This window comes from Ochlerotatus camptorhynchus, unplaced genomic scaffold (genome assembly GCF_037179485.1).
Source record: "Ochlerotatus camptorhynchus isolate MF236.1 unplaced genomic scaffold, CSIRO-AGI_Acam_v1.1 ptg000008l, whole genome shotgun sequence".
In the NCBI taxonomy this organism is placed as follows: Eukaryota; Metazoa; Arthropoda; class Insecta; order Diptera; family Culicidae; genus Ochlerotatus; species Ochlerotatus camptorhynchus.
Genome location: NW_027040500.1, coordinates 3,261,952 through 3,288,465, shown reverse-complemented (window position 1 = coordinate 3,288,465; position 26,514 = coordinate 3,261,952). Strand labels below are relative to the sequence as shown.

General features: G+C 38.1%; 1 protein-coding gene across 3 annotated transcripts in view; it reads right to left on the bottom strand.

Moving 5' to 3' along the window:
- Window positions 1-639: 639 nt before the first annotated feature.
- The window catches only part of LOC135698605 (protein FAM13A), a 99,592-nt gene continuing 73,717 nt past the window's right edge, over window positions 640-26,514 (bottom strand). For 2 of the 3 annotated variants that reach the window (XM_065218663.1, XM_065218671.1), the window contains exons 3-4: window positions 7,817-9,463; window positions 640-2,836 (exon numbers count right to left, since the gene is read on the bottom strand). In XM_065218663.1, coding sequence (XP_065074735.1) covers window positions 2,177-2,836; window positions 7,817-9,457 — 2,301 coding nt within the window. In that variant the 5' untranslated portion in view covers window positions 9,458-9,463 and the 3' untranslated portion in view covers window positions 640-2,176. Of the gene's footprint in view, window positions 2,837-7,816; window positions 9,464-20,245; window positions 20,868-26,514 lie in introns of those variants that run through there. The other variant, XM_065218653.1, reaches the window with a different exon arrangement.

Here is a 26,514-nt window from a genome sequence, read left to right as displayed (position 1 = left end):
TATATGATCAGTCACCATGTCCACTGTGAAAATCAACTAATCATCAATATGTATAGCCTATGTGGCGACCATTTGTGGACTCTACAAGGAATCACCTTAAGTAAGCAACATCATCAGACATCATCCCTTGACTTCATATTCGAATAGTGTGGATAACCATGCGTCACCATGAAAAGCTGCTGTTGGTAGATAACGCCCGGTACATTATGTGGAGAACTTTTTACTTATGGAAATGGAGTTCACTTTCGATCAATCAACTTCTTCATGACAGATGTGCTTAAAATGTAACCCCACTATTGTAAGCCCTTCAAAACCAGGAATTCAAGGATAGATTGATAACTAGCCGTAACTACGTTTGTAAACAATGATTCAAACGTACATTTGTCGAAACTGCTAGCTCGTCCAAACAAACACCGCCATCAGGTGAGGGTTCAGTTACTTCAACCTAATTGTGGTACGATTGTATCATTGTTTACAAAAGCAGAGACGGCCATTTAACAACTTACCCTTGAATTGATGCTTTTTTTTATTTTTTGAAATGAAACCAACGGACAAACAATCTAGATTTCAGATTTAATACAATTTGCGCATTCTCCAGGGACCAATTTCGGAAAGTATGAAATGAAAATTTTCGCCATGTGTACGTAACTTTGCTTGTTTATTTTTTCTTCTTTAAACCTATTAAATCCATAATCGCTCGCTTCTACTGCTACTTTCCTGCTCACACTTCGTTCCTTGACTTTTCTTTCATAATCATTGTTCTGCTTTGTTTCCATCTGCAGTTTGCTTATACAATAATGCCTTCATATACATCGTAGAGCAATCATAATTGTAATAGTAATCGAAGAAGCAAATATAATGATAATCATAAATCGTTCTTTAAGAACCGTTCGACTTCTCCCGGTGAATCAGTTTTTATCATCATGTCCAGCAATATAACTATTGATCGTAATAAGTCTTAAAGAGCTACAAATACATGTGTCCGTTTGTGTGTGTGTAGTTTTTGTATGTGTGTAAGTGAGTACAGCTGGTTTTATTTCTTTTTCTTATGCCGTTTCTGTATGGTTTTCAGTGTTTTTTGTCATATTTAGGCGCTGGCTAAATATCAATGAATACAATTCGGAGAGAAAACTATACGGTACGATTTATTGTTTATTCCGGAATATCGTTTCAATGCTATTATAGTTGTATTCAATGTTGTTATGCTCTTTCGTGTATACTTTGTTATGTGTGTTTGTAAGTGTCTGTGAGAAGTACGGTTCTAAACAGTGATGCTCATTTTATTCACCTCGTGCGCCGAAAATCAGTTATTAATATGTTTGCACTTCTTTTGTTTTGTCTGGTATGTATATAAACGCTAAATCAAAAATTCAATACATTACATGTATCTTGCTTAGGTCACATTTTGAAATGTAAATATTATCGTTTAAATTGTTGCACTTTAGCTCAAAACTGAACGATTCTGTTTTTTTTTTCCCATTTTGTATGCAAATATTCTCTTCATATCAACTTGCAGTATAAGTGTGTACATTGTATTCTTCTTATGTTTCTTGTATATATACTGTTTATATATTTCCATCGACAGAAAAAAATCACTTCTCTTCATAAAACAGCTCCCCAGTATCGTGAAGATATTCATCCCTAACGCTAATGTATGTAATAATCCACAAACCAATAAAGATACGCAATAGTCAATTAACAACAGATGATAGACACCAGACGAATAAAAATAAAAACAAGTAAACAAGCCTAAAAATATAGTGTATATCATTTGACTGATCCTTTTACGCAAAGTAGTACATTGTATTTTCCCTCTTTGTTTTGTTTTGTAAAGATTCATTATTTGATTTTTGTCATTTGCTTTCCGTCGACACGACGCCTTAAAACTTATTTCCGTTAACGCAAAAATAAACAAGTCCATAGATTTCACAATTATTCACACAAAAAAAAACCAAGGACGCGAGGTAAGCATAATTTTCCGTTTGTTTCCGATCAAACAAAGAAAAACACAATTAATAAGAGTATTGAGGTCAAAAAGGTGATGAAAATGGAATAAATAAAGGGATGGGTGGGACGGAGAATGGTTTTGGATTTTGGGGGAAGGTAGACTAGTCAGGAAGATTTTATTTCAAATTGGGTCTGGAAAACGATGTGAATAGGAGCGAAATGAGAAAGTTTATACGGACATTTGTTTTTTGAACAGAGCATCGATGAGTCGAAGCTTAGCCTTCTTCTGTTTGTACAAGGCATAAGTATCTTCAATGGTTTTGCGATCCGATTTCAACATTTTACGCCCAGTGGTTTCCTCGAATTTTTGCTCGAAATCTTTGATGGTTCGCCGGAGTTCTTTCTTCTCCTCCCGGGCTGCATCGTAGTGCTCCCAAAGTTCTTCGACCGTCATCGAGTGGATGTTCTCGGTGATGGAACTGGAAGTAGTTTCCGACTCATCGGTCGATTGTGCAGTCGTCGAGGCAGTCGATGTATCCGTAGGCGACTGGACCATAGAGGTGGCAGATGGGGGTGAGATGTCCGTGGAAGGGGTGGTGGTGCCCACGATGGCAAGAGCTTCGTGTTCCAAAATGGTTGGCATCTGAGAATTGGCACCACATGGTCCACTGATCGAGTTGGCACGATTGACCAGGCGTTTGATGATACGATAACGATCGTAAAGAGGTCGTGCTGCATCGCGCTCCTCTCGACTGGTGGGACGTCCGTAGATAGATTCCAGATAAAGCAAGGCCCGCTGAACGGAAGCTTTTTCCTCGACCAACTGGTCGCTAGAGAGGTTGTCCAGATTTTCACTGCGGTGCTCCGTTTCACGCTTCTCATGAAGACGCTGCAAATAAGAGTGAAACGTGATACTTCAATTAGACTATTTTCCATAAATGAATAACGAATGCAAATTTATAGACAGTAGCATTCAGACCAGCCGAAGAAATTAACATACTAAATAGACCACTACAACTTGCGTCAAAGTTCGACCATAAATCAAACAACGACGCAAGTCACGAATCTCTTCTAACGTGGAAAATAATGTATGAGTCCCACTGGGTACGATCTAATCCAGTTATTTAATCAAAATCCACAGATGCCCTGAAGGCAAAAATCGAGTGGTCACTGAAAGCTGTAATTTGTTGCATGTGGGGTTGTAAGTGAGCAGTAACCCCTTCATTTAACTGCCATCATATATGCGGTCTGGTCAAAGCGAACTGGTATGTAATTATCAATAACGACAACCGAAGTGTTCGCTGTTTGCCGATACCTACAAGTGCTCGGCATGGGGACGCGTTTGTTACCATTTTGATGTGCATATTGATTGATTTGCAATCAATCGATCTGTTGACAGCTCTGGTGCAGTTATCTTTACATAAACAATGCCTTTCTTCGGTCACGGGGAAAAGTAATCATCCGTTTGCTAATGGGAAACCACATGCTGTTATTATTTGTTCTTGGTTCTTGCAGTTGGAATGTCTTTCTTTGCATTTGAGTAAAGTTGATATATATTTGCATACACAGTTATTTGGATGTCGAGTGTGTTTAGACGATCTAATTGTATAATCGTAGTTAGTTGAAAATCCAGGTATTGTTCCTCTGTAGAACTCTCGTAATCACACAGTGATAATCATAAACATGAAATAGACATAATTTACTTTTATCAATTCTAATGCCGTCTTCAGGGCTATTTTATTCTTTGATTATAAAAATACTGTGTCATATTCAAAAGCCATTCTAGCAGTTCAATACCTTTTCGGCAAATATAAGGTCAAATTGGCGTTTTTTACCCTTTCGGGACGGCCGGGTCGTATGTGGATTCCTTCATATGTTTGGCTGTATAAAATTACAGGAAATTACAAGGGTTAATGCATATAGACATCTTCGACCTCCACCATCGACAGCGGTCGATCACGTGCTGGACGGACTGTGCCCGGCAACCTTCGGTAGCCTTAGCCACGTCACCGAAGTGGACAAAAGCGTAAGTGTTTCACCTCCCACCCGTCAATAAAACCATTAATTAGAGGTCAAATTAACCCGTTGGTCAGGTCTCAAAATTCCGAAAACTTTCCCAATCTCACCAGCGGTTAGGGGTTTCTGGGATGGCGCAGAATCTCCCGGGGTCAAACAAAAGTGAGTTTCATTGGGAACCACTGCCTAACGATGGAAATTGAACACACTCCTTTCATAACGTTTACCATTTTTACAAAATTCTCTACCTTTCGAAGCAGGTTCTTGGTCTGCAGGTATCGCTTCCTTGAAAGTAGATGCTTTGGCTAATCTACTCATTAAAAACCAATAAATTTCTGAAGATAATTCTAGGTATTCTCTCTGGCAGGGTTCCACGCTACTGCATCGTATGAAGCTCATTTCCGTGGTATGCGTTAAAAATAATGGAAAAATAAATGCTTCAGCTAAACTTTTCGTATTGATTTCATTGCTTATGAATTAAAAAACGATTAGTGTAGACACATTTGCAATAGACCGTTAAATTCCAGATTTAAGGGTGGTATGAAAAAGCAAAGTGGAGCACGATTAATTAGCGCTAAGGTAAAATCCACTCCAGTTGTCTAAGAATAATTTTTTATTCTTAAGCATTTTGGCAAAAAATCGTATACATTTTTCGTCATAGTTTTCGTCAGTGTCCTCTTAAAATATTCCTCAAATTCCTTTAAATTTCTCTTTATAAAACCAAGATTTTTTAAACGTGATTGCCTTGGGATTCTACTCAAAACTAACTTGAAAGTCTTCTCGGAGTTTTCCAAATAAAAAACCGTAGAAACTCTCCTCAACATTCCATTTGTATTCTTCCTAAACTCGCTTGGAACTCATCATAAAGCTTTTATGGAATGCTCCAGAAGATGCTCTTGGAATTCTCCTTCTAATTTCCTTGGATTGCTTCCAAAAACTCTTAAATATTCTTCAAAAACATTCCCATGGAATAAAGGGTGTAACGAACAAAAAGTAGTCATCTCAAATATAGTGCATTTCTGTTTGAAACCAACAACGTTGCAGTTGTAGCCAACAACTAGAACCTGCCAAATAATCATAATTCAGATTTTTTTTAAATGATGAACAGTAGATAAGTTGATAATGTGAAAAAAAAATCAAAACAAAATGGCGTACATTGTCAAATTACTCAATTTAACAATACAATAAGGTTGTGAAAAACTAAATCGAAGCGGTCAACTGTGAAGTTTGATAATTTGTACTTGGCAAAGCATAGAGTGAACTCACCAATATCAGGGCTTCATGTAAGAGTAAGCTGCCAAAATACCATAAAATAGATGATGAATGTATTAACATGATTTTTATACGCTTAATTTAGTGTGACTATTTTTTGCTCGTTCCACCCTTTATTCCTCATAATTTCCTAGAAACTATCCATAGAATTGGAGACGGTCTCGGCGTAGTAGTTAGAATTCATACCTCTCCCGCTAAAGATCGTAGGTTCAAATCTCATTCCGGATAAGTCACGAATGACCAAAATGGTTAAAGTGGCTATAACAATTAAACAAATAAGTACTAAATAATTACTAATTTCGTTGACGTTTAACCAAACAGTGGTTTTTAGCAAAGAATCATTGTGACGAAAAGCTAGGACGATTAGAGTGAAAAAAACCTTTTTCCCATAGTCATTCCTATGTAAACTTCAAAGGGCTAGTGCAGTATGAGCACGATTTTTTTTTTTAGAATGCTCTAGACCTGATCTGGAAACAATTGATCTTGGTGGAGCAAAATCGATAAGTTGCACCTCCCTAAGTGGTTGGTTGGTGCACCTAATGTGGGGCCTCCCTTAGCACAGTCGGTAAAATCGCAGCTACAAAGCAAGACCATGCTGGAAGTGGCTGGGTTCGATTCCCGATCCGGTTTAGGAAATTTTTGGAATGGAGAATTTCTCGATTTCCCTGGATATAGAGTATGACTGTACTTGACACACAATTTGTTGGCTAAAGTTTACGGTCCATTAAAACTTTTTTATGATCAACTGAGTACGTAAAGAGAAGGGGTTTAAGTCTCTCAAATACTACATATGTAGCTTATGGACGGCCTGAAAAATTTAATGTTTGCTCTAGCGCTCATCACTGCAGTGCGGTTCGAATTCGCATTCTGATCAAACTCTCAACATTTGAACTCATTTGGTTGAAAGCTAAATTTGCACAACCATTTAAGGGTCACCACAATTCACCATATTATTCTAATTATGAGCTTGATAGCTGGGTTTCCTGTAATAATAGCGACTGAACTTTTTGTCAGACCAATATGGCAATGAACTACAAGTTTGGTATTCCCATGTAGTAATATCCATATCTACCGCAAACGGTTGCAGAAGCAGTTTTTGTCCAAATGAATTCAAATTTTGGGAGGTTAGGAATCAGCAGTATAAGCACCGTGTTGGAAGCATTTTAAAATTGTCATTAGTCAAATGGTCAACGTTAAGAGCCCCTGTCCCTATGTTCCTATGTAGTACGAGTCAGAGTCAGAGTTAGAGCCATCATGCGATTTTGGTAGGTAGAGTGGGATTGCCAACTACTTGAGATTAAAAACACATCCACACAATCAACGCAATGGCACTGTTAGTTTGCGTGGGTGTGTATTGATGCTCGGGAAATTTGCGTTTAAAGCCATTGTTTACGTTTGGTTGTTCCGCCTATTTCAATTGTTCCTCTAGAATTAAAGATAAGTAAGATCAAGTCGTTCTGCTAGGACAGCCTATCATCATCGTCATCAATCACAAGTTGGAAATACTTAGAGAAGTTCTTAAAGAATTTGCAGCAGCAGTACAAATCATCAGTAGACCCGTGTTTCAAACTATTCAATTACAAACTTTATAACCTACCATTATGCAAAAAATATTGTTCCAGGGATTTTTTTTAAGCAGTTTTAAGCTACCTACGATACAGCAAATCTCTCCGAAAAGAAATGCAAAAATGATACCCTGCTACAACCGAACCATTCAATATCGATTTAACATTCAATTACGAATTTTGCGCTATAAACAAACATCTAGCGACATGCATGAGTCGTCTTTTCCCACCCACACATCCGAAAGAGAGAAAGAGAAAGAGTCCAAGGGGGGAAGAGAAGCGCGTTCGACACAATCAATCAAGCCACGACCTCCAAGGTCACACAAAACCTTTCGCATATTTTCCCGCAGCAGCAAACGCGCGATTACGACGTAACTTTTTTTAAGGGCGAGCGTTAGGCTCGTATTTCCTTCAGTAGTAGACACGCAAATCCATCCCCATCAACGCAACAGAACAAACATGAAGCGAATTTCAAATCCCAACCGACGAAGAGTGTAGCATTGACGTCACCACACCCATTCGCACTGGTCTGGTCGAGTTCCATAAGTTCCTTGGTAAAATCTTAGTCCATTCATTGCAATCACCTTCGATGGAGCCACAATTGGTTGCTCGATGGTATATTTTATGCGGCAGAATTGTGACTCTGACATTCGAATGCGATTGAAATCTACCACAGGAGATATGTTTGTGATGTTTTGATTGTGATTTGTCACATATTCCCGCTCATCGAAGTATAATTACAATCAGTACGTTATTTGATCGATAAACATCAGCAAATGAGAGGTTGGAGTAAGGGGGGAAATTGTACGGGCGGGATGATTTATTAGCTCTCCCGCTCATGACAACTCTGCCGATCGAGATTGAATGTGCACCCATCAACAACCATGAGGGCCATCAATTGGCGACAACGTCGGCGGAATCCCGTCAAGTGTCGCCAATTGACAGGAAGCCTTTCTGTTTTCATTGACTTCAAATGTTTGATGACGACATAAACTTTGTTTATTAAAAACACTCACCTTCTCGATATCGGCGATTGAATCCTTCATTTTGAAAAGATTGCTTTCTTCCTCATGAGACTCTGCCACAGCTTCGGCCTTGGCAAGCTTTGCATTGGACACCGCCAAATCGGCCTTGACTTGATTTTTTTCCTTGCGCAGTTTATGAATCTCCACGATGACCGCCTTAATGGAGCAATCACTGGTTTTATCTCCGTGAGCTGGACGGTAACCGTTTTCCCGCTCGAACCGATCCTCGTATTGCGATAGCTTCTTCTTCAGAGCACTTAGTTTACGGCTGATGGTCTTGATGCGATCGTCAAACATGTTATTCGCTTGGGGGATCGGTTTCTGATTTGTCTGGTGAATTTCCGAGTTGCGATAGCCCCCGTAATGCTTTATGGTGGCATTCGGCGGTAGACTACGAACCTCTCCGAAGGTTGCCATCTTTGTGGCATGTTCAAATTTGTGGTCGGCGAACCGTTGACACACGACCGGTGTGTCGTCCTGGAAGGATTGGTCCCAGGGCAGCTGTTTCTCGCGTGGAGATTCTTCTTGGCCCATTTCCAGGACGTTGTTGTCGTTGTAGTCGGAGAGGATGTCCGGTTCGGGTGTCTTTTGTTCTGACGTCTTTTCCTTTTTACCATAGCCCCGGCGTTCATGTTTAACCGAGTGATGCGAATCATGCTTGGAGTAGAAGTACTCACTTCCGCTCTTATCCTTGCCACTGGAATACTTGCTCGTTTTGGTGCGGTTTCGAGGAGAAACCGACTTTCGACCCGGTGGTGGACGAGTCTTTGAAAACCGTTCACAATTGCGACGTCGCGCGTGCTCTTCATCCAACTCGCTGTCTGAGTCCTTGCGATATTTCAGCACATCCCGACACGGTGACAGTCGGTTTCTGTTATGATGACTCAGGTGATTGCTGTGCAAGTGATGATGATGATGATGCTGGACGACGTCGCCAGATCTGTGGTGGTTCTGACTATCGATAGAATCCCTGCTGGCTGCACAAAGACTCTCACTACCGATGAAAAATTTCTTCAAATTCTCCGAACTGTTTTTCAAATTCTTCTCGAAAATTTGCTGCTCTTCCAGCTGCTGCTGCTCTTCGGCAGATTCTTCGATAATGTTCTCCTTGTCGACGCTGATTTCGATCAGCGGCGAGGGTTTCTTAAAGTCCTCATGCGAGGACACGCGACGGATCACCTCCTTACAGTTTGGGAGATGTTCCTCGCTGTTCGACCGGATCAGTTTCCGATCCTGACTGATGGAGGACGTACTGTCCTGCCGTTCTTTACGTTTTCTGCAATTTTGCCACTCAGATGAATTAGTTACATTAGGCAGTTTGGATTCGCCTTGTGTTCCCAAGCTACTGCTATTGCTACTGCTGCTGATGTTGCAGTTCTTGGAAAAACTGTTGTTGTTGTTGTTGTTATTGTTGTTATTTTTGCTGCTGCTACTGCTACTGCCATTCTTGCTGTGCTGTTGTTGTTGTAGGTTGTGATTGATCTTGTGATTACTCTTGTCGCCACAGCCACCGTTGTTATCGCTTCCGTCGGGTTCCGTTTGTTCCGAAGATAAGCTGGCTGTCGTTGGGGATATCACCGTTGTAAGACGACTCAGGTCGTCTTCGTTCTGTCCCAGTGATGGGCGACGCATGCCGCACTGCAAGGAGAGAAAGCAAAAGAGGTGATGAGAATTGGTTATAGCAGGTGAGGTTCAATTTTCATTAGAATAGCTTTGAAATTCGACATGATTTTGTTCATTTAATTCCTTAAATTGAAGTGATTCAAAACTAGTACATTACCTATACATTACATATACTAGTAAGGTATTTCTGTCATTACCTGCCTCCCTTGTAAGAACACGTCAGATTTTTTTTTCAATTTTACATAGTAAGTGCATGGTCTTTTAAAGCGCTATGATTTTTATTTGAGTTCATACAAAATATGAATTTAAAATGTTGTACTGAGATTGAACCTTTGGATTGCTATACGAGAACTGACCTCACGAAAGATCCGTAACATTCGTTATGCTTTCCACCATCTTTCTCATGTTAATTGAAATCAAACTCAATGAACCATACAGGAAGCTCTTCCAAGCTAAACACGCTTATCGTGGCAACAAAAACAAATTAAACGACAAACTTTAGACAGTTTTACCAACCGGTGGAAACTAATGATTTTAAATTGGCTCACTACTTGACTATTATTGGTCCCAAGCAAATCGTTTAACGTACCCCATTCTAGTCGAAATTCTAATACTACACTATTGTCGTTTTCGTTTTTGCGGTGTAGCTACACCGGTGCTACACTGCCGTACACCGAAATATTGTAGGGTGTAGATATAAGATGCACTTTTGTTTACCAACTAATGATGTTGAGCTGTCAAAGACTCGCGCGTATTCCTGCTTACACTACACCGGTGCTACACCGCAAAAACGAAAACAACATATGTTTGCTTTGATTCGCTATGCTAGTTTGACAGATAAAATGAGGCGTTCGTGGATTCCCAAGTAACAATTTCGGTTTTATAAGGGTTCTGTAGACCATGATTTAGACTTGTAACATGCTTTAAAACCTCCATAAATCTTGCAAAGTTACTTGGGTTTTTCTATGTTTTGAGGGGTGCATCGATTAACTTGAGACCGAAGAGAGTACCAGAGATGAGCCAAAAAGTTGAGCACGTTTCTTCGAGACCTTGCAGTCTTAGAGTTACCTCTGTGGTTTTACCCTTGAAAAAGGCCAACACATATTAGTTTGGTAGCATATGAAACGTCAAAATAAACATCAAAGCAAACAATATGCAAAGTGGCGAGTCCTGTTTGTTATTTTTGTGCATATGAAATTTAATGCTTTAGAGCTATTATATTATTATGCATTTAAGTTAAGTGTGCCAGTTTTAACACAAGTCCTCAAGTTTTTGGCCCTAGAACCTAGCTCTAATTTTAAATAAATTTTGATAATTTTCTGTGCGCAGATATTTGGGAAAATATATATTCTAACTTTGCGTCGAAATACATTTAATAAAGAATGAAAACATATGATAATTCAGCAAGGGCCAATTAGATGACAGTTAGGACCAAAAACTGACACACTTACCCTAGTAATGCTACTATTAGATATAAAAACATATCTATTCGGAGTTGATAGGTTCTCCATAAAATATAAAGTAATAAAGAAGCTGTTACAGCGAGACTTGTATCAGGGGTCTCAAGATTGGAACTAAATGCAGAAAATATGAAAACCTGGTTTCCTTATAATTAATCCCTTAATTCTTTCAGGTTTTTATATTTGTAGATCTGTAATCAGAATGAATCCAAAATTGTAAGCGGAATATGGATCCATGAGACCAGGAGGGATTCACCGAACGATTCGGAACATCCTTAAAAGTGTTAAATTTATGAAATCAGATCCTGGTCATCTACGAAATTTATATCCACGGAAAAATAGAGCTAATGCTCAAGGTCTTCTGGATAGTGATGATCGAAATATCCCACTTCATGGGAACATTCTTGCAATGACTCCTCTCCACCCTCCTACATGGTTTGATAATTTTATCTTAAAGTCCACTAAATTTAAGTTGCATAACTCTTGAAACTTCAAAAATCCATCAAAATTTCGTTAAGATACGGCAATTTTGATTTGGGGTCAAATTGACCCCAAGATACAGATAAGGTATTTTTTTTTTACACAGACGAAGGGTTAATATTTTGTTAAAAAAAATTTAATGAAAGGCTTATAAAAATGCTGATTTCTGTGAAATTCATAAGTTTGATATTTGAACATAGATACATAAGTTTTAGTCTAAGCTTAAGAAAAAAAAATATATTAAAGAGGGTCACTTATTTGTATTTAAGTTTAAAACACATTTTGAATTTTTCTACCAAAAATTTCTTGATTTTTTTTACTTTTTATAGTTTTATGTATGTTATTTTTTTAAACGTTATTTTGATGAAATTTACGTTTAAAAGTTATGATTTGCTGGAAGATATCGAATGCACCATTTTGATTATTGTTTTTTTTTTTTTAAATTCAAATTGATTGAAATTTAGCTCAAATGTGAATTATTGGCACTGTATTCAAGATTTATCGATATTCGTTTAGGCCTGATTGGCTGAATGTGTAAAACAATTGAGTTATTTCGAACTACTTTTTCAAAAACTTACTTAGTTGTAGTCAACGTTAAGATTTTATTGCACCGAAAATTTTACTACGAATTCAGTCAATCAAGCCAAAAACTAGTCCGATTTATCAATAAATATTATATCAACCAGCAGCATTAAGAAATCTATTCATCAATAGTGTTTAAAAAAAAAACAGTAGTCATACAGATGCACCGACAATTTTGTGTACGCTGTAATGTTTAATTACTTATGACAAAGTCTCAAAAAGAAATATGATGTTAGCGCCTAACAATCAACAGCATATCTAGGTTTTCATCTGTCCAAATTACATCACAGCGTAAGCTGGTCGACGTTATTAACCATATACGTATCTTATCATGTATCTTAACGAATTGTACTCTTGGAGACAGCCTGAAAGCCGGTACGACTGAGTGATAAGAGACACAACAACTAATCCTTCCTTTCTATTGATTACCAACGACTTACTGTCAATGACCCATAATACGAGAAGTAGTGTCCCACTCAAACCCTTTGCGTTTCCTGTTGATGTATATGTTACATCAAATGCATTGCGTAAATGTTCCACTTTACAAGTAAACATATTGAAGCACTCACGATTGAAAATATTATCCCTTATCAAGAAGTGCACTTTGTGTTCCTTTGGTGCAGTCTAACACATGTCGAATAAGTAAAGTCATTTTGTATCTTCGAGATGCAAATATAAAGCCAAATCAGATGACCTGTTTGAGTCCTCCATATAAATCAGGAAATTCCCACCATTGTTAAATCGGGTGATACCACGTCACACCATCATCGATTTGCCTTTTATGGTATCAATAAAGCGCCCCACGCGCCGTACACAATCAGATACTACCCCATCGCCCAAAATGCTATTACAATCAAGTTTAAATTTCGCTGATTCGCAAGGCCCAAACCATAATGATTGCGTTGTCATTGTTTGAGTGGGTGTGCTCCGTTTGAAATGAATAAGAGCCATTCGACGAGCCAAGAAGTATATCAGTAAGCCAGTAAGCTATCAAAAGTCGATTATTGGCGTACAATCAGATTGTGCTACATCTCACAAGGCCCATCAGGACCGGTCTCTGTGCTGGTGTTGTCCGTTGATAAGTGCTGAAGCACAGAAAGAAAAATGATAACGATCCGTCTACAGTGCACAATGGTCCCAAACCCGTACTTAGGAAGACACAAATTTTTGCGCTTATACCGTTAGTTAGGTAAATGGTATCTTTGGGAAAGTTTTTCAATATTATTTGGCCAATTTGTTACGTAAGTGAAATTAAGCCGACTCCCATGGTTATCGAATTCAAAATATTCAAGTTTAACAATATGTAAAAACTTTGCCACCCAAGTAGCATTTTTGGTTTTATGATGGTCTTGTCATGGTTTGCCCTAGTAGAATGCTTTAAAACATTTATAACACTTGCAACGTTACATGGGCGGAAACACCATTTACCTAAAACTAACGGCATAAGGGCACACATTTTTGTCTTCCTAAATACGGTTTTGGGACCATTGTGCAGTGTACATACGCACTATGACGAGGTAAGTATGTACTTTGGCAGTGTAATCAATCCATTGTTGTAAACATAGTAAAACATCGCGGCAGCAGCAGCAGCAGTGCGTCGATAAAAGCCGCGGCTGGTTGAATAGTCAACCACCATCTTTGAGGAGTAGGTGTATGAGTTTGAGTTATTGACGGGTGATGAACATTGGTGCGAACCGGTTCTAACCGAAACGCTTAGCCTAACCGGCATCGCAGTTGTTTACATGTTTACCAATTTACTCGCGGAGGTAGACTAGCACCTATTAAAGTCGCAGCCAAACGGCCATAATTTAGTGATAATTCAATAACGATGAAGCACGGCAATCTCGTGTTTGTCAATTGTGGAAAAAAAACTAGTACGCAGTAATTTTGATCTTTTATATTTTCATTTTCAGAAAGACGAAAATAGAATATGCCTTGTTTTTGTTTACGACGAGAGAGAGCTGAAACTAAGAGTCGCTTGTGTTCGTATCTTGATAAATGGGATCATTAACATTCGAATGATGTTGGATAGAAGGTTTGCTGTCTCAAAAAAATCTTATTGTCGATCAACTGCCAACATGGGCAAATGTCTTTTGATAACATCGAAAATGTACAATGGAAATATTAGAGTAGATGTATTGAAGGTTTGCTTTCTTTGCTACTAGAGCACTGCCCTTTTTAGCATAGTTGTTCCATTCGTAAAAAAAATAGCATGCTGAAAAAAACGCTGCTGCAGATTGTTTTCTCTATGGACGCTTATGGACGGGAAACTTTTCCTGTTCATTGTGAAGCGATGGTACTTGAAAATCGATTCGAATGTATAACTAATTTTTGCCAAACATGCGAATGGAATTGTTATGCCGCACAGGGCAGAGCATCTCTTGAATAACGTTGAATTTTATGCAGCTATCCACATGCAGTCATGAAGATAATTATTGATCATGTTTTGATAAAATGCTTTGAACATTCCACTAAATGTCTGTCACCATAAAAAATAACCAAGAATAGATTTTTATAGAAAATTCATAAAAGACCCACGGATCACAAACTTGACCCTTGTACGAACGAAATTACGTGTTTTGCGGCGCTGTCGGTGGCGACATCTCAAACGCCGGTTTGCTTCAATTGAAGCATGCTTTGCACAGTTAGTAGTCAAGATAAGCACAAGGGAGCAATTTCGTTCAATGCCTTGATGATTGCCCTTTTGATTGTCCATTGGAATTGAGGTTGTGTTTGGAGTTTATTGTAAAGGAAGACAAAAATGTCCACCCAAGCGTGCATCAATCAAGTTCCCAAAAGCATCTGTTTCGTCGCTATCAAGTTGATGAGGATGATGATAGAGGTAATCATATACAAACAAATTACGCCCAAGCACATTCTTATCAAATATTAGCACAATCTGGATTGAACGGGGCTTAAGTGGATTTGAGCAGCTATAACACGATGATTATGCCCGAGATTAATATGATGGATTGCCCTCTCAGCCTGTGACTTCGACGTCAGCAAGACAATTTTATGTTCATGTCAATTATAGCACCTTTCGTGATTGTATTCGAACTGCTGATTCTCAACAAACTATCATTCTCAAATGCACAATACGGAATTCAATGGAGACGCTCGGTACTTAACCCATCATTACAGAAATCATTTAACGGTGAATCCCTTCCAAAAAGCACGTTATGACGTTACGATTCCCACGCTGTCCAAGCACATCGAATGACATAGCAAAAATGTCACGTTCATCAGATAAAAGTCACTCCTCCGTGGAACAATGAATCAAGTGGCAAGACCCTATTCATCAGACAAACTGAAACAGTAGCAGAGCAGACCACTCAAGCACTTTGGCAAAAGATATTCATCAAGGAACCGCCAATCACTGCTAATCAAACCAAACTGACGATCCCCATTTGTGGCACCTTTCGAGAGTTCGGGTTATCTAATCAACTTTGGTATACTGGCCCAATCGCCTTCGACTACAACTAGCCTCGTCGCAGAGCAAAACATACACAATCGCATGCAATCGGAACGTGATTTGCTGGGTCATGCTTTGTTTTGATTTACTTGTAATATACCGCAATCGTGGGTTAAATCGTTGAGGTTAATGTTACTCATCTCCGTTTAATAAAATACTGCACCTTTTGAACAAATTTTACAAATCCTTCCTCGCCATACACATTTGTGTGACTGTAACAGTATTACAAAGTTGTAAACACAAACCGGAATAAACCGACCGGTGAAAAACGTGACGACTAGTTACGATGATGGGACGAATTTAACTGTTGTGGTGCTCTACGGTGGTTAATGCTATACCTGCGCTTCCCACATCTAGCTAGAGCTGTGTTTTGATCATTCGTGTCGAGTCCTATGGTGTTGTGATCTAAATTTAGTTCCAGTGATTATTACAACAACATGGATTGACAGCGCCCAGCAAAGACAGTTTTAGATCCCGTTCAAGGAATAGGAAGCTAACGGGAAGTTATACGTTGACTTCAGTTTCTATGAATTTGAATAAATTAGAACGACACGACTTTTGAATTACTTTTATGACTGGGTCTTTGGCCTGATTTGAGTTCGTGCTTCCCGAAATTTAACAAGTTTGTTGGAAGTGACGTAATTACGTTCTTGAAAGCGATTGATGATTTGTTAATTGGATGGGTTATTAAAATTAAATAGCAGATAAGTGACAAATTATCCCGTCAACCATACTCAAATTGAAATTAAAATTACTTCGGTACATGTATTAATCATTTTATTATTGATGCCTCTGTCTAGCTCGGAACTTTGCGCCTGTCCTTGAACTAATCGTTCGTTGTATACTTCCGCAGATGTTAATTGAGAGTTTTCTAATTGGCATTCGTATATTGCGGGGATAGCATAATGGTACTGTGCTAGGAATACCAGAGATGTTGAGACAATTTACATCCCTAAAGCAATTCTATACCGACAAGCCGCACCTTTTTTCTAGACTCATTAGGGAGGCTCAAATTTTAATGTTCAATAAGACTGATGAAAATTATAATTTTATTTTATGTCACGCTAACCCATCCCCCTCCCACTTAAAAAATAACAAAATATTGAAAGGGCAAAAAACATGGGCCTTTTTCAAAAGCGTCTATCCTAACATTCCATTTTTTTTTAATTATTAATTTATTAATTTATCATCATTATTATCATACTTTAAACGTTTTGTGAAATTCCTTTCCACGACCCACTAATATTGAATACAGGTGTTGATTGCCGAAATGAACTCAAAGACTCAAAAATGCCTTTAAAATGCAAAAAAAAACTGCATGTTTGCCTGAAATCCAACAACAGAATGACATTGAAATCGCTTAAAAAGCAAAAATATCACGAAAAAATACAAAACAAACATAAATTACTTTGACTACATGTTTTGTATTACTTCTGCGTGAAGTCAACGATTCACATAGTTGAAGATGCTAATTTCAAATAACAGACTAAAGTAGTAATTTTTATACGATCGATGAGGAGATGAAAGTATAGAGTTGATAGTTCCGTAAGAGTACGGCAGTGTGAAAATGGTATATAGAAAGTAGAAAGCGAGCAAGGACAACTTTTTAGGAAGGTACAAATCGGTTTGATCATCTATCTTTACCAAACTCCTTTGTTGGAGAGGGATGGTAAGGGGTATTCCCCCCGCCCCCACTGGCAAAAAGAAATGATCGTCGACTCGCTCATGTACCGACGATGTGTTTGAAACAGTTCTATTGATTTTACCGCACTCAAGTTGTTATCTGAAGGAAGGCATCCAGTCGCAGTAAATCTTTGACTTCACATATAGTCAAAGTACATAACTCTGGATGGGAGCTTACCATCAATTACTGTCATTGGTCGAAAGGTACAGTAGCAGCACCTACCCTACCCGTGTCCCCTCGAGATCGTCAAGTCGACGATGACAGGAGCACATACCGTGGTAGAGGTAAGAATAGCTACAATTTCCAAACCTACGACTGGATGCCTTCCTTCAGATAACAACTTGAGTGCTGTAAAATCGATAGAACTCACATCTTCAGTACATGAGCAAATCGGCGATCATCTCTTTTTGCCAGTGGTGGCGGGGGGGAGGGGGGTGCCCTTCACCGCCCCTCTCCAACGGGGAAGTTTGGTAAATAGAGATGATCAAACCTTCTAAAAAAGTTGTCCTTGCTCGCTTTCTACTCTCTATATACAATTTTCACACTGCCGTACTCTAACGGAACTATCAACTCTTTACTTTCATCTCCTCATCTATCGTATAAAAATTACCACTTTAGTTTGTTATTTAAAATTAGCATCTTCAACTATATAAACATAAATTGCTGGAAACGAAAAAATCACGCAAAAATGCCAAATCAATCTAAATTCGGCCATATGATCTGAATATGATCTGAATACACTGAAAAAGTAACGCATGAGAAGTATTAAAGCGAAAAATGGCATTGAAATTCTTGAATGATTATTATTTTCCAATTAGCTTATTTGTAAGGCTCACGTTTTTAAAGGGACTACACGGAGCCGAGAACCATTAAATAATTTTATAATTACATTAAAATATGAATGAACTAAATGTTTTTGGAACACCAAAATATTTTAGAAAGTATGATTTCGTTAAGAGGTTTAAATTACAAAATGAACATTTCAATTCATTTTTGAATTTGATGGAAAAATTCATATACTTTTCACAAACTTTTGTGCTTTAAAATTCAACTAGTAAAACCAAACCAATCCGTTGTTACAATAGATCAATTTGTATTATCAAGAATTTTAATAACAGTCGCAACCCACAGATTGAGAAACGCTGGCCTAATGAAAAAATAGGGTAAATATACATTTAAATGCACATAAAAAAGGGAAGGGAGGGTCCAACAGGGCACCCGATTGAAGCGATTTGGATAGGGAGAGTGGTATTGCAAACTTCCTGTCGCTAACATTTCGTGGATAAAGGGCGGGCTCTTCTCCACACTCATGGGGCATCCTGCAGGACGAGGGCTTGTTCCTTAGCTAATTAGATGATCTTGTTTGCTGGAAGGAAATTCTTCTTCTGTTCGCGGTGGAAATACATACAGCGCCAAGCTGAATATGATTTGTAAGTCGCCCTGATTGGATTTCCCATTGCTATGTGCAGGCGCTGTGGACAAAATAATGTTTACTTAACTTATGATCTAATACATAAAATCATCGTTAAATATTGCCAAAATAGGAGCATGGCCAACGTAGGTGCGTTTACCCTACACGACAAATATCAAAAATTTCGAATAAATAAATGTTCGATTCTAATTTCACGCCACATGCTGAATCGTTCAAGTACGACCATCTCCGATTTGGATGAAACTCTTCACAATGTTATGGACAATCATTCACATTTAAGCTAAAATTTTGCAATTTTGAATCTCTTCACTATGAGTATTTTCGTTATTTTTCAATAGTTCTTAGCACGAAATCTCACTTTGAATCAAAATTACATCTGAGACAACTTCTTCCTCTTATTCACATTTCAAGCTTATTGCTTATCGCATATTAGTTTATTGCGTGCTCTCAACTTAGTGTTCTAGATGCATTTTCACAGTTATTAATTGAGAGCTTTCGATGCCTGTACCATTTTTGCATTGGTATAATTGTGTAGCACCTAAATCATACTCTATGCCCAGGGAAGTCAAGAAAAAATCCGAGAATTCCTAGACCGGACCGGGAACCGAACCCAGCCACCTCCAGCATGGTCTTGCTTTGTAGCTGCGGCTTTACCGACTAAGCTAAGGGAGACCCCACATCTGAGACAAAGGTGTATAATTAAATAATTGACCCGTTTTTAACATTTTTACGAATTTTTTTTACTTAAATACAAATGGCAGATTTTTGGGAAATTTTCAAATAGGACTCATTAAATTTGTCAAAAAGTGTAAGACAAGTTTTGGTAAACATTTTGACCAATTTTGCTTGATTCAAACTGGACAATTTTTTACCAAGGTCGAGTATTTTTTTCCTGGAAGTAATCAAGCTTTTTTTTTGCACAGAAGTCGATTTTAAAGGCCTTGAAATCTTTTCTATGAAAAATTAATTAAAATTATGTGCCTCAGAAATAGTTCACAAATAGATTATGTTTGAGCATTAGAAACAGTTTCTATTTGTTTTATTTAAAATGTAAGAAAAGTTTGCATATTCCATAAACTTCTAAAACCTGAATAAACAATATTTAGAAAATATTGAAACTGGTTAGTTTTTAATATTTAAATTATAACCTTTTTTTATCTTTTGACCAAATTTCTTTATTTTTTTTCTAACCATACGTTCATTCTCTTGTCGGGCAACTATTTTCCTTCAACTTAATATCATATGTCATTTTCGTTGGAAGAGATGTTTTTTTTTATGATTTATTGAGAAATTATGCCATTCTAAAAAATAAGACGATCATTAACGTCTTATTTTTTAGAATAGCATAATTTCTCAATAAATCATAATAAAAAACATCTCTTCCAACGAAAATGACAAATGATATTAAAAACTTAAACTGATTCTCTTTTTGACCACATATTTTATCCATTTTGAGCCTATTCCAGTTAATTCGTGTCTCCGTATAACAGGTAGTCAGGGTGAAACATAATATGTAGGTATAACAAATGTATCCTGAATTCAAATTTTAATGAGATATGGGTCAACTCTTATGGAGCTTCCAATCCGAAGAAATGTTTCAGGAAAGTCGAATTTCAAACAAATAAACCCCTATTTGATGCTCCTACAATCGCTGGCCATTATGATGCGTTTAGATAAGTCTACTTACTTTGGCTTTCCACTGTTTCACTTGACAGGCACGAATGAACTGTTTAATTAGTCCGGTGTGCCCGTCGACATGTTCCACTGGTGGTATACACAACATTTTGGTAAGCTCTTCGATAACCTTCATAAAGTTCTCAGAAAATCGTCTTCAATTAATCGACTTTTTGCACTTACAGTTTCTGTCAGAAACAATTTACTACCATTGAATGTGAATCTTGAAGCACATCCATTCTCAATTTATTAATTCAATTAATTTCGTTGACTTTAAACACTTGCCGGCACAATAACACGTATCCTGCCAATAAATGATTCTTCTTATTCCGTTCGTATATGTCCTTATCGTACGAGAGCAGTTTGGGGAATGAGCTCAAATTCTCCCGCTCGCCAAATACAGGTTTGGCCTCCCTCGCGCAACGAACACAAGTTCACTTCACTACGCCAGGCTCAACTTTTCAACGCGTAATCCAGATTGAAATAACTACACAATAACTAACGCCGCACCGTCTCACATGGAGAGAATGTATGCGATCCTGCCAGACGATGTGCTACTTGAAGCGTTTGAAAGATGTTTCACTTATATCTCTTCTTCAGACTTCCACTTGGGTAGCTTTTCCCGACCGTAGTGAGAGATGCTGCCGTCGGTGGAAGCGTTTTTATAATATCATCCCTTGTTGACTACGACAGACGCAAACTATCTGTATCGAATAGACACACATTTGAGTGACTCGTTATCTCTAAGGAATATACCAGTATGAGGTGTTTATCACCCGACCAGGGCGACCACTTGCCCACTTATCGGGCAGTTGCGAAAAAATGAGATTAGCACCTTTGCATACGACTCAAAACAGAGTCACATTGATCCACTCAGGCGTGCAGGGCAATTTCTGGAGATTCCAACGAGTCTATCATGAGACAGCTGAATCCAATCATGATCTTTACAGATAATGGTAAACATATCATATCAAAAAGGATCAGTGGGATACAGTTTGCCAATTCAAACAGAAATCTATATTATTATTGTGTATCTCAAACCAGATTGTCAATCAACAGCTCGACAGTAGTGCAGTAGCCCCTCCATATATGCGGTGGGTTGTACCGTCTACCATATTTTTCTATGACTTTATTGTGATTTTTTAAAACAAGTTGCATTAACTTTCGTTGCACTTTTGATATCAAACGATAAAAAAGGCGAACAAAATTGCGGAAAACCAGAATTGAGTGTAATGCAAATTTACAACGTGAAGCGCGAGATTCGGAACTTTCGGAACGATCCATATGGTCAGTCAATTATGACGAGATAGCGCACGAAGAGATGATTTACACAGCAATTAAGGTGTGTCTGCAAAATGGGAGATGCTTTATGACGACAACGGTGGGTCATAAGACGCTATTGTCAACAAGAAAACTGCGTGCTGCCGCACTGAGGTGATAATCTACTAGCAAAATACGCTTAGTTTGATGTTTTATGATTTCATATTGTCGATTGAGCAAAGACTTGGTGGGCTTTAAGATGTATTAGCATAAAGAATACAATATTTTCTTAGTAGTACCGAAAAGAAAGCAAGAAAATTAATAATTCTAACAGGCTTGGAATGTAGTCATTGAAAGAGGAATGTTTTTTTTTATGTGCTTGATTACCCTTTGTCATTAAGTAAAATAAGCAGAAGCAAACTGCTTGAATAAAAAAATACAAATTTACAACACGTAGATTAGAATTCAAACTAATGTACAAAATGTTATAAATTTTTATGCACTGAAACCCATTTCTAACTCAAACTTCTGATGACTTTGATAGTTTTTTTTTTTAAATTTCATATGACTATAGATATTCTAGTTAAAAGCCGTTCTTCCAAACAACCACCTCAACATTCCATCTTAGTTGTATACAGATGAAACATTTACATACATGTTATACCCTGTTATACCAATTGAATTTGAATTGTATAAAGTTGATTTTTAGTTGTATTGATGGAATAAGTAGGTATATAATTTAAACCACATGCAATGTTTATAGAGTGTATCGTGAAATTACTTGTACACGTGAATGAACATCTATGAATATTTAGATAGATTTATGAAATCTAGGCTGATATTTGATCAACTTAAAGCGTGACTTAACGCTATCCCTTCACAAATGTAAAGGGGCTTGTAATAGAAACCTCGATCTGTTCAATAAGCAAAACCGGTCACCCACTAGGCCAACAAACCTCTATTTTGGTAATCAATCAAACAACCACAAACATTACAACATTGTTTTTCAGAATTTTGAAATCATTAGATGTTATAATGATAATTAGAACTTGTAAGTTTAAAAAAGGGTCTGAAACATACAACTTTTCAATTTCGTATTCATAGCGTCACAATCAGCGATTTTACGATTAACAAGTACATACTAAATATCATTATAACATTTAAAATTTCATAATTCTGGAAAACAATTTTGTATACATATTAAATTTTGAACACACGTTGTTTATTAACAAAGGGACATCTAAGCGGTTTAAAGGCGTTTAACACTTGTCCTCTATGGGCCATCTTTTCAAAACATTTTGTTTTCCTTGATTTGTTTTCAATCGATCTTGTTTTCCGTACTAAGTACCAATGCTACCGACCGACGCCAGGATCACCTTCATATGATCCTTATGGCCTGCTGAAATGCACATTTTTGTCGAGAGAAGTAGCTACTAGAGATTGAAATTTTCGCTCAGCTGCAATATAAGCTACGCATCACTCAAGCTACTTTTCGCAGAGCTGAGTTTCGACAATATTTTCATCTCTCATCCTTCAACGAGTATTCATTATCCTCTCCCATCCATAGCGTGAAAATATCGCTCTCTCAAAATTGATGAGATCACTTTTTCATCTCCCATAGAGTTCTCTACCACCGTTAGTATTAGTGAGCAGCTTCACTAATACAAGCGTTTTACTTGTTTGAAAAAAAACAGCTGTCAAGTCGAACACTTTGACGGCTGATTTCGTGGATGAAAATAATAAACAAATCGATTTTACACGGCTACACTAGCTACGTTGTTTTAGTGAGATCTTGCGTCGAGAAGTCAATTGGGCACCGACAGTTAAAAAAATGTGTAAATAGCCCAAATAGTCAATATCATGTAAAAAGTGCCGTTGCTTGCGCTGGTTGAGCTAGTGAACCAGTATACATATATGTAAACCAATAAGCAGAACGGTTATCAGCGCTAGTGAACCAGCAAAAGAGTAAGCTGGGCATTACCGTTCTTTCACTGATGTGGCTTATGGGATTTTTCAGTGGACCGGGATATGGAACAATCCACCACAGACTAACTGCTTAATATGGAACTTTTCCATATGAGTTACAGAGGCGAATTTTGACAAGCTTTGGATTGTATGGGTAAAATAGGGTTAGATATGCTAAACGATTCACATAAAAATTATGCGCTTATTAATACATGATAGCTTGAATTCAGACAGAACCGAATTCGTGCCGTATGGGAGGTATTTTCCGGCGATGCTGGCTCGTGATTTGCGGCAGTAGAGTAGAAGAGGCCAAAAAGCACCCAATAATAGTTTTTCCATAACTAATTTTAGGATTGTTTGTGCAGAAATGTTAGTTTAAGATCTGAACTAGCAATGCGGCTTATCAAATTCATCCCGTTTTTAGGAAAGTTATGAAAAATCGCATCGGACTGTCTTCCCCCTACTGGTACTAGTTGTCTTTCTCATGCCAGCGCAAATCCAGTCCCGTTCGGCACGAGCTCGGTTCTGTCTGAAGACAGCTGAAAATCGGGTTCTCCGGAAGAGTGAAAATCACTACCGAACAAGAAGAATTTATCATGATTGCTTTTCTCGAAGGGCTTTACTTGAACAAAGTTCTCTCGTTCTTTACATTATGTTTTCATCATCTGTACGGGTGTAAAGCTTCGTTTCTCTTCTCACATCAGTGATTATTTCGATCTCTGGTAGCTGCCTGAAGTACAAGATGTAAATTTAGCAAGACAAAAGTTCTAGTTTTAGAGGATTTATGTCTTTTGTGAACTTTTCCAGCATAAAAAGTTTCTTATTTTAGCAATTTTTATAATAAGGATGCAGATTTCAAAATGTTGTACGGCTAGGTATAGGAGAGATGTTTTAAAACTTTTTTTTTTATTTTTTGAGTTAAGAACTTTAAATCAATTTGATTGATGCTGTGGGGGACAAAAAGTCGAAATCTGCCTATTGGATCCATATTCACCCAATATATATAAAAATAAACCTTTCTTGGTCTGCATTCGGACGTGGCTGGCGCTGGTATTGCCTAAATTTAGATCACCAATTTTTACACATTGAAGATGATTGCTAGCCCCATGCATCATACATCATCTGTTGGTTCTCTCATACCTCAACGAGTAAAATTTTGAAATCTGCTTCATTATAGTGGCCTTTTCCAAGGGTAAAACAGTCTACCGAAGGTCAACTAATGCAAAACTGTTTATTTCTTTATGTTAGAAACATTCTACCCCAGACACCCTTAGCTCAGTCGGTAAAGACGCAGCTACAAAGCAAGACCATGGTGGAGGTGGCTGGGTTCGATTCCCGGTCCGGTCTAGGAATTTCCCGGGTTAGATTTTTTTCGACTTCCCTGGGCATAGAGTATCATTGTACTTGCCACTATACTATACTATACTATACTAATGCAGAAATGGTACAGTCATCGAAAGCTCTCAATTATAACTGTGGAAGTACATCTAGAACACTAAGTTGAGAGCACGCAATAAGCTAATATGCGATAAGCAATAAGCTTGAAATGCGAGGAAGAAGTAGACAAACAGACATAACACATTAAATATATTTCAATATAAAACAGCGTCGCTAAACCACTACCGCCATCTGTTGAAAATACTGTGATGGATAGTACGCTGCACAGATGGCGGTAGTGTGTAAACATCAAACCTCGCGTCAAACGCAAGTGCTATTGACTATGCGCACCACAGGTGGCGGTACTACCAACTAAAAACATTTAAATTGACCGTTAAATGCGTATTCGATGAAGAAATTGCTATAGTTATGTCTGGTTGTCTTTGATTCTATCATAACTAATTATAACATTCGGATTTATTGGCACTAAGTTCAGTAAAAAATGTAACTTGCAAGCTAATAACAGCAATTGTTGCTAGTGTGCTATCCAGCTGTCGACAGTTGGCTTATTTTGCGATGTGCACCACGTGATTGTCTGTATATCCAATAACAGCTATTATACAGACCAGACCAGAGAGAAGGAAAGGCTGATGGAAGTGGGGGAGGTTCAGCATCCCCTAAAGGCCCGTCAGCTGATTCTGACTCAGATGGTCGCTCCTACAAGGATGTTGCTAGTCTGATCAAGATTGGAATAATCGTAAAAGATTATCCCCTGCAACTTATGTCCACGGCACAACTTGATGCTGTACAAACTGTTCTGCTCCTCATAATCGAAGAGCAAAGGCACGAGGTAATAAAACCGGAATTCACCAAATGCAGCTACAAGCATGGTTATTTGTTCTTAGTTTGTAAGGATCAAGCAACAGCGACGTGGCTAAAGGAAGTGACGAAGGTTCTTACCCCTTGGGAAAATGTAGAACTTTTTGCCCTGGACGAGAAGGAGGTCCCTCGTCCGGATTTGTTCCACGCATTATTCCTTCTAAGTGCCGAATTCAGCGATGAGACGCTTAAGGGACTCATCGAGAGTCAAAATGACGACTTAAGCACGAAAGGCTGAAACATACTGAATCGTTCCATCGTAAATTTGATTCAAGCTCGCTTAAGACACTAGCGGTACTTAACTTGGTGCTGAACTTCCGTTTTGGTGAAATGCAGCGCAGGGAAATCAAAACTCGAGCATCAAACGATGGGTCTATCGCTCGCCCAAAAGGCAAAAATGAGCGAGCCAATAAACAAAATGAAACCCATTAAATTCCTGTAAGCGAACCTCCACCATGCGAAAGGTGCTTCAGCTGAATTGAGTCGGAGGTTCAAAAAGGAGGAGCTGGACATGGCACTCATTCAAGAGCCATGGTCCAATAGAGGAAAAATACACGGTATCGACATAAAAGCATGTAAGTTATAATATGATGAAAAGCAAAGTTCACCCAGAAGTGCTATTCTAGTTAGTAAAATATTGAAATGCTACCCTATTTCAGAATTCATCAAACGGGACATCGTTGCAGTCATGGTTGAGGTACCAACCACCAGGGGGGAAACCGAGATAGTGCTTCGGCTTATTTTCCTGGTGATGCTCCTGAGGTGCCTCCTCCGGAGATCGCCTCGTTAGTCCAACATTGC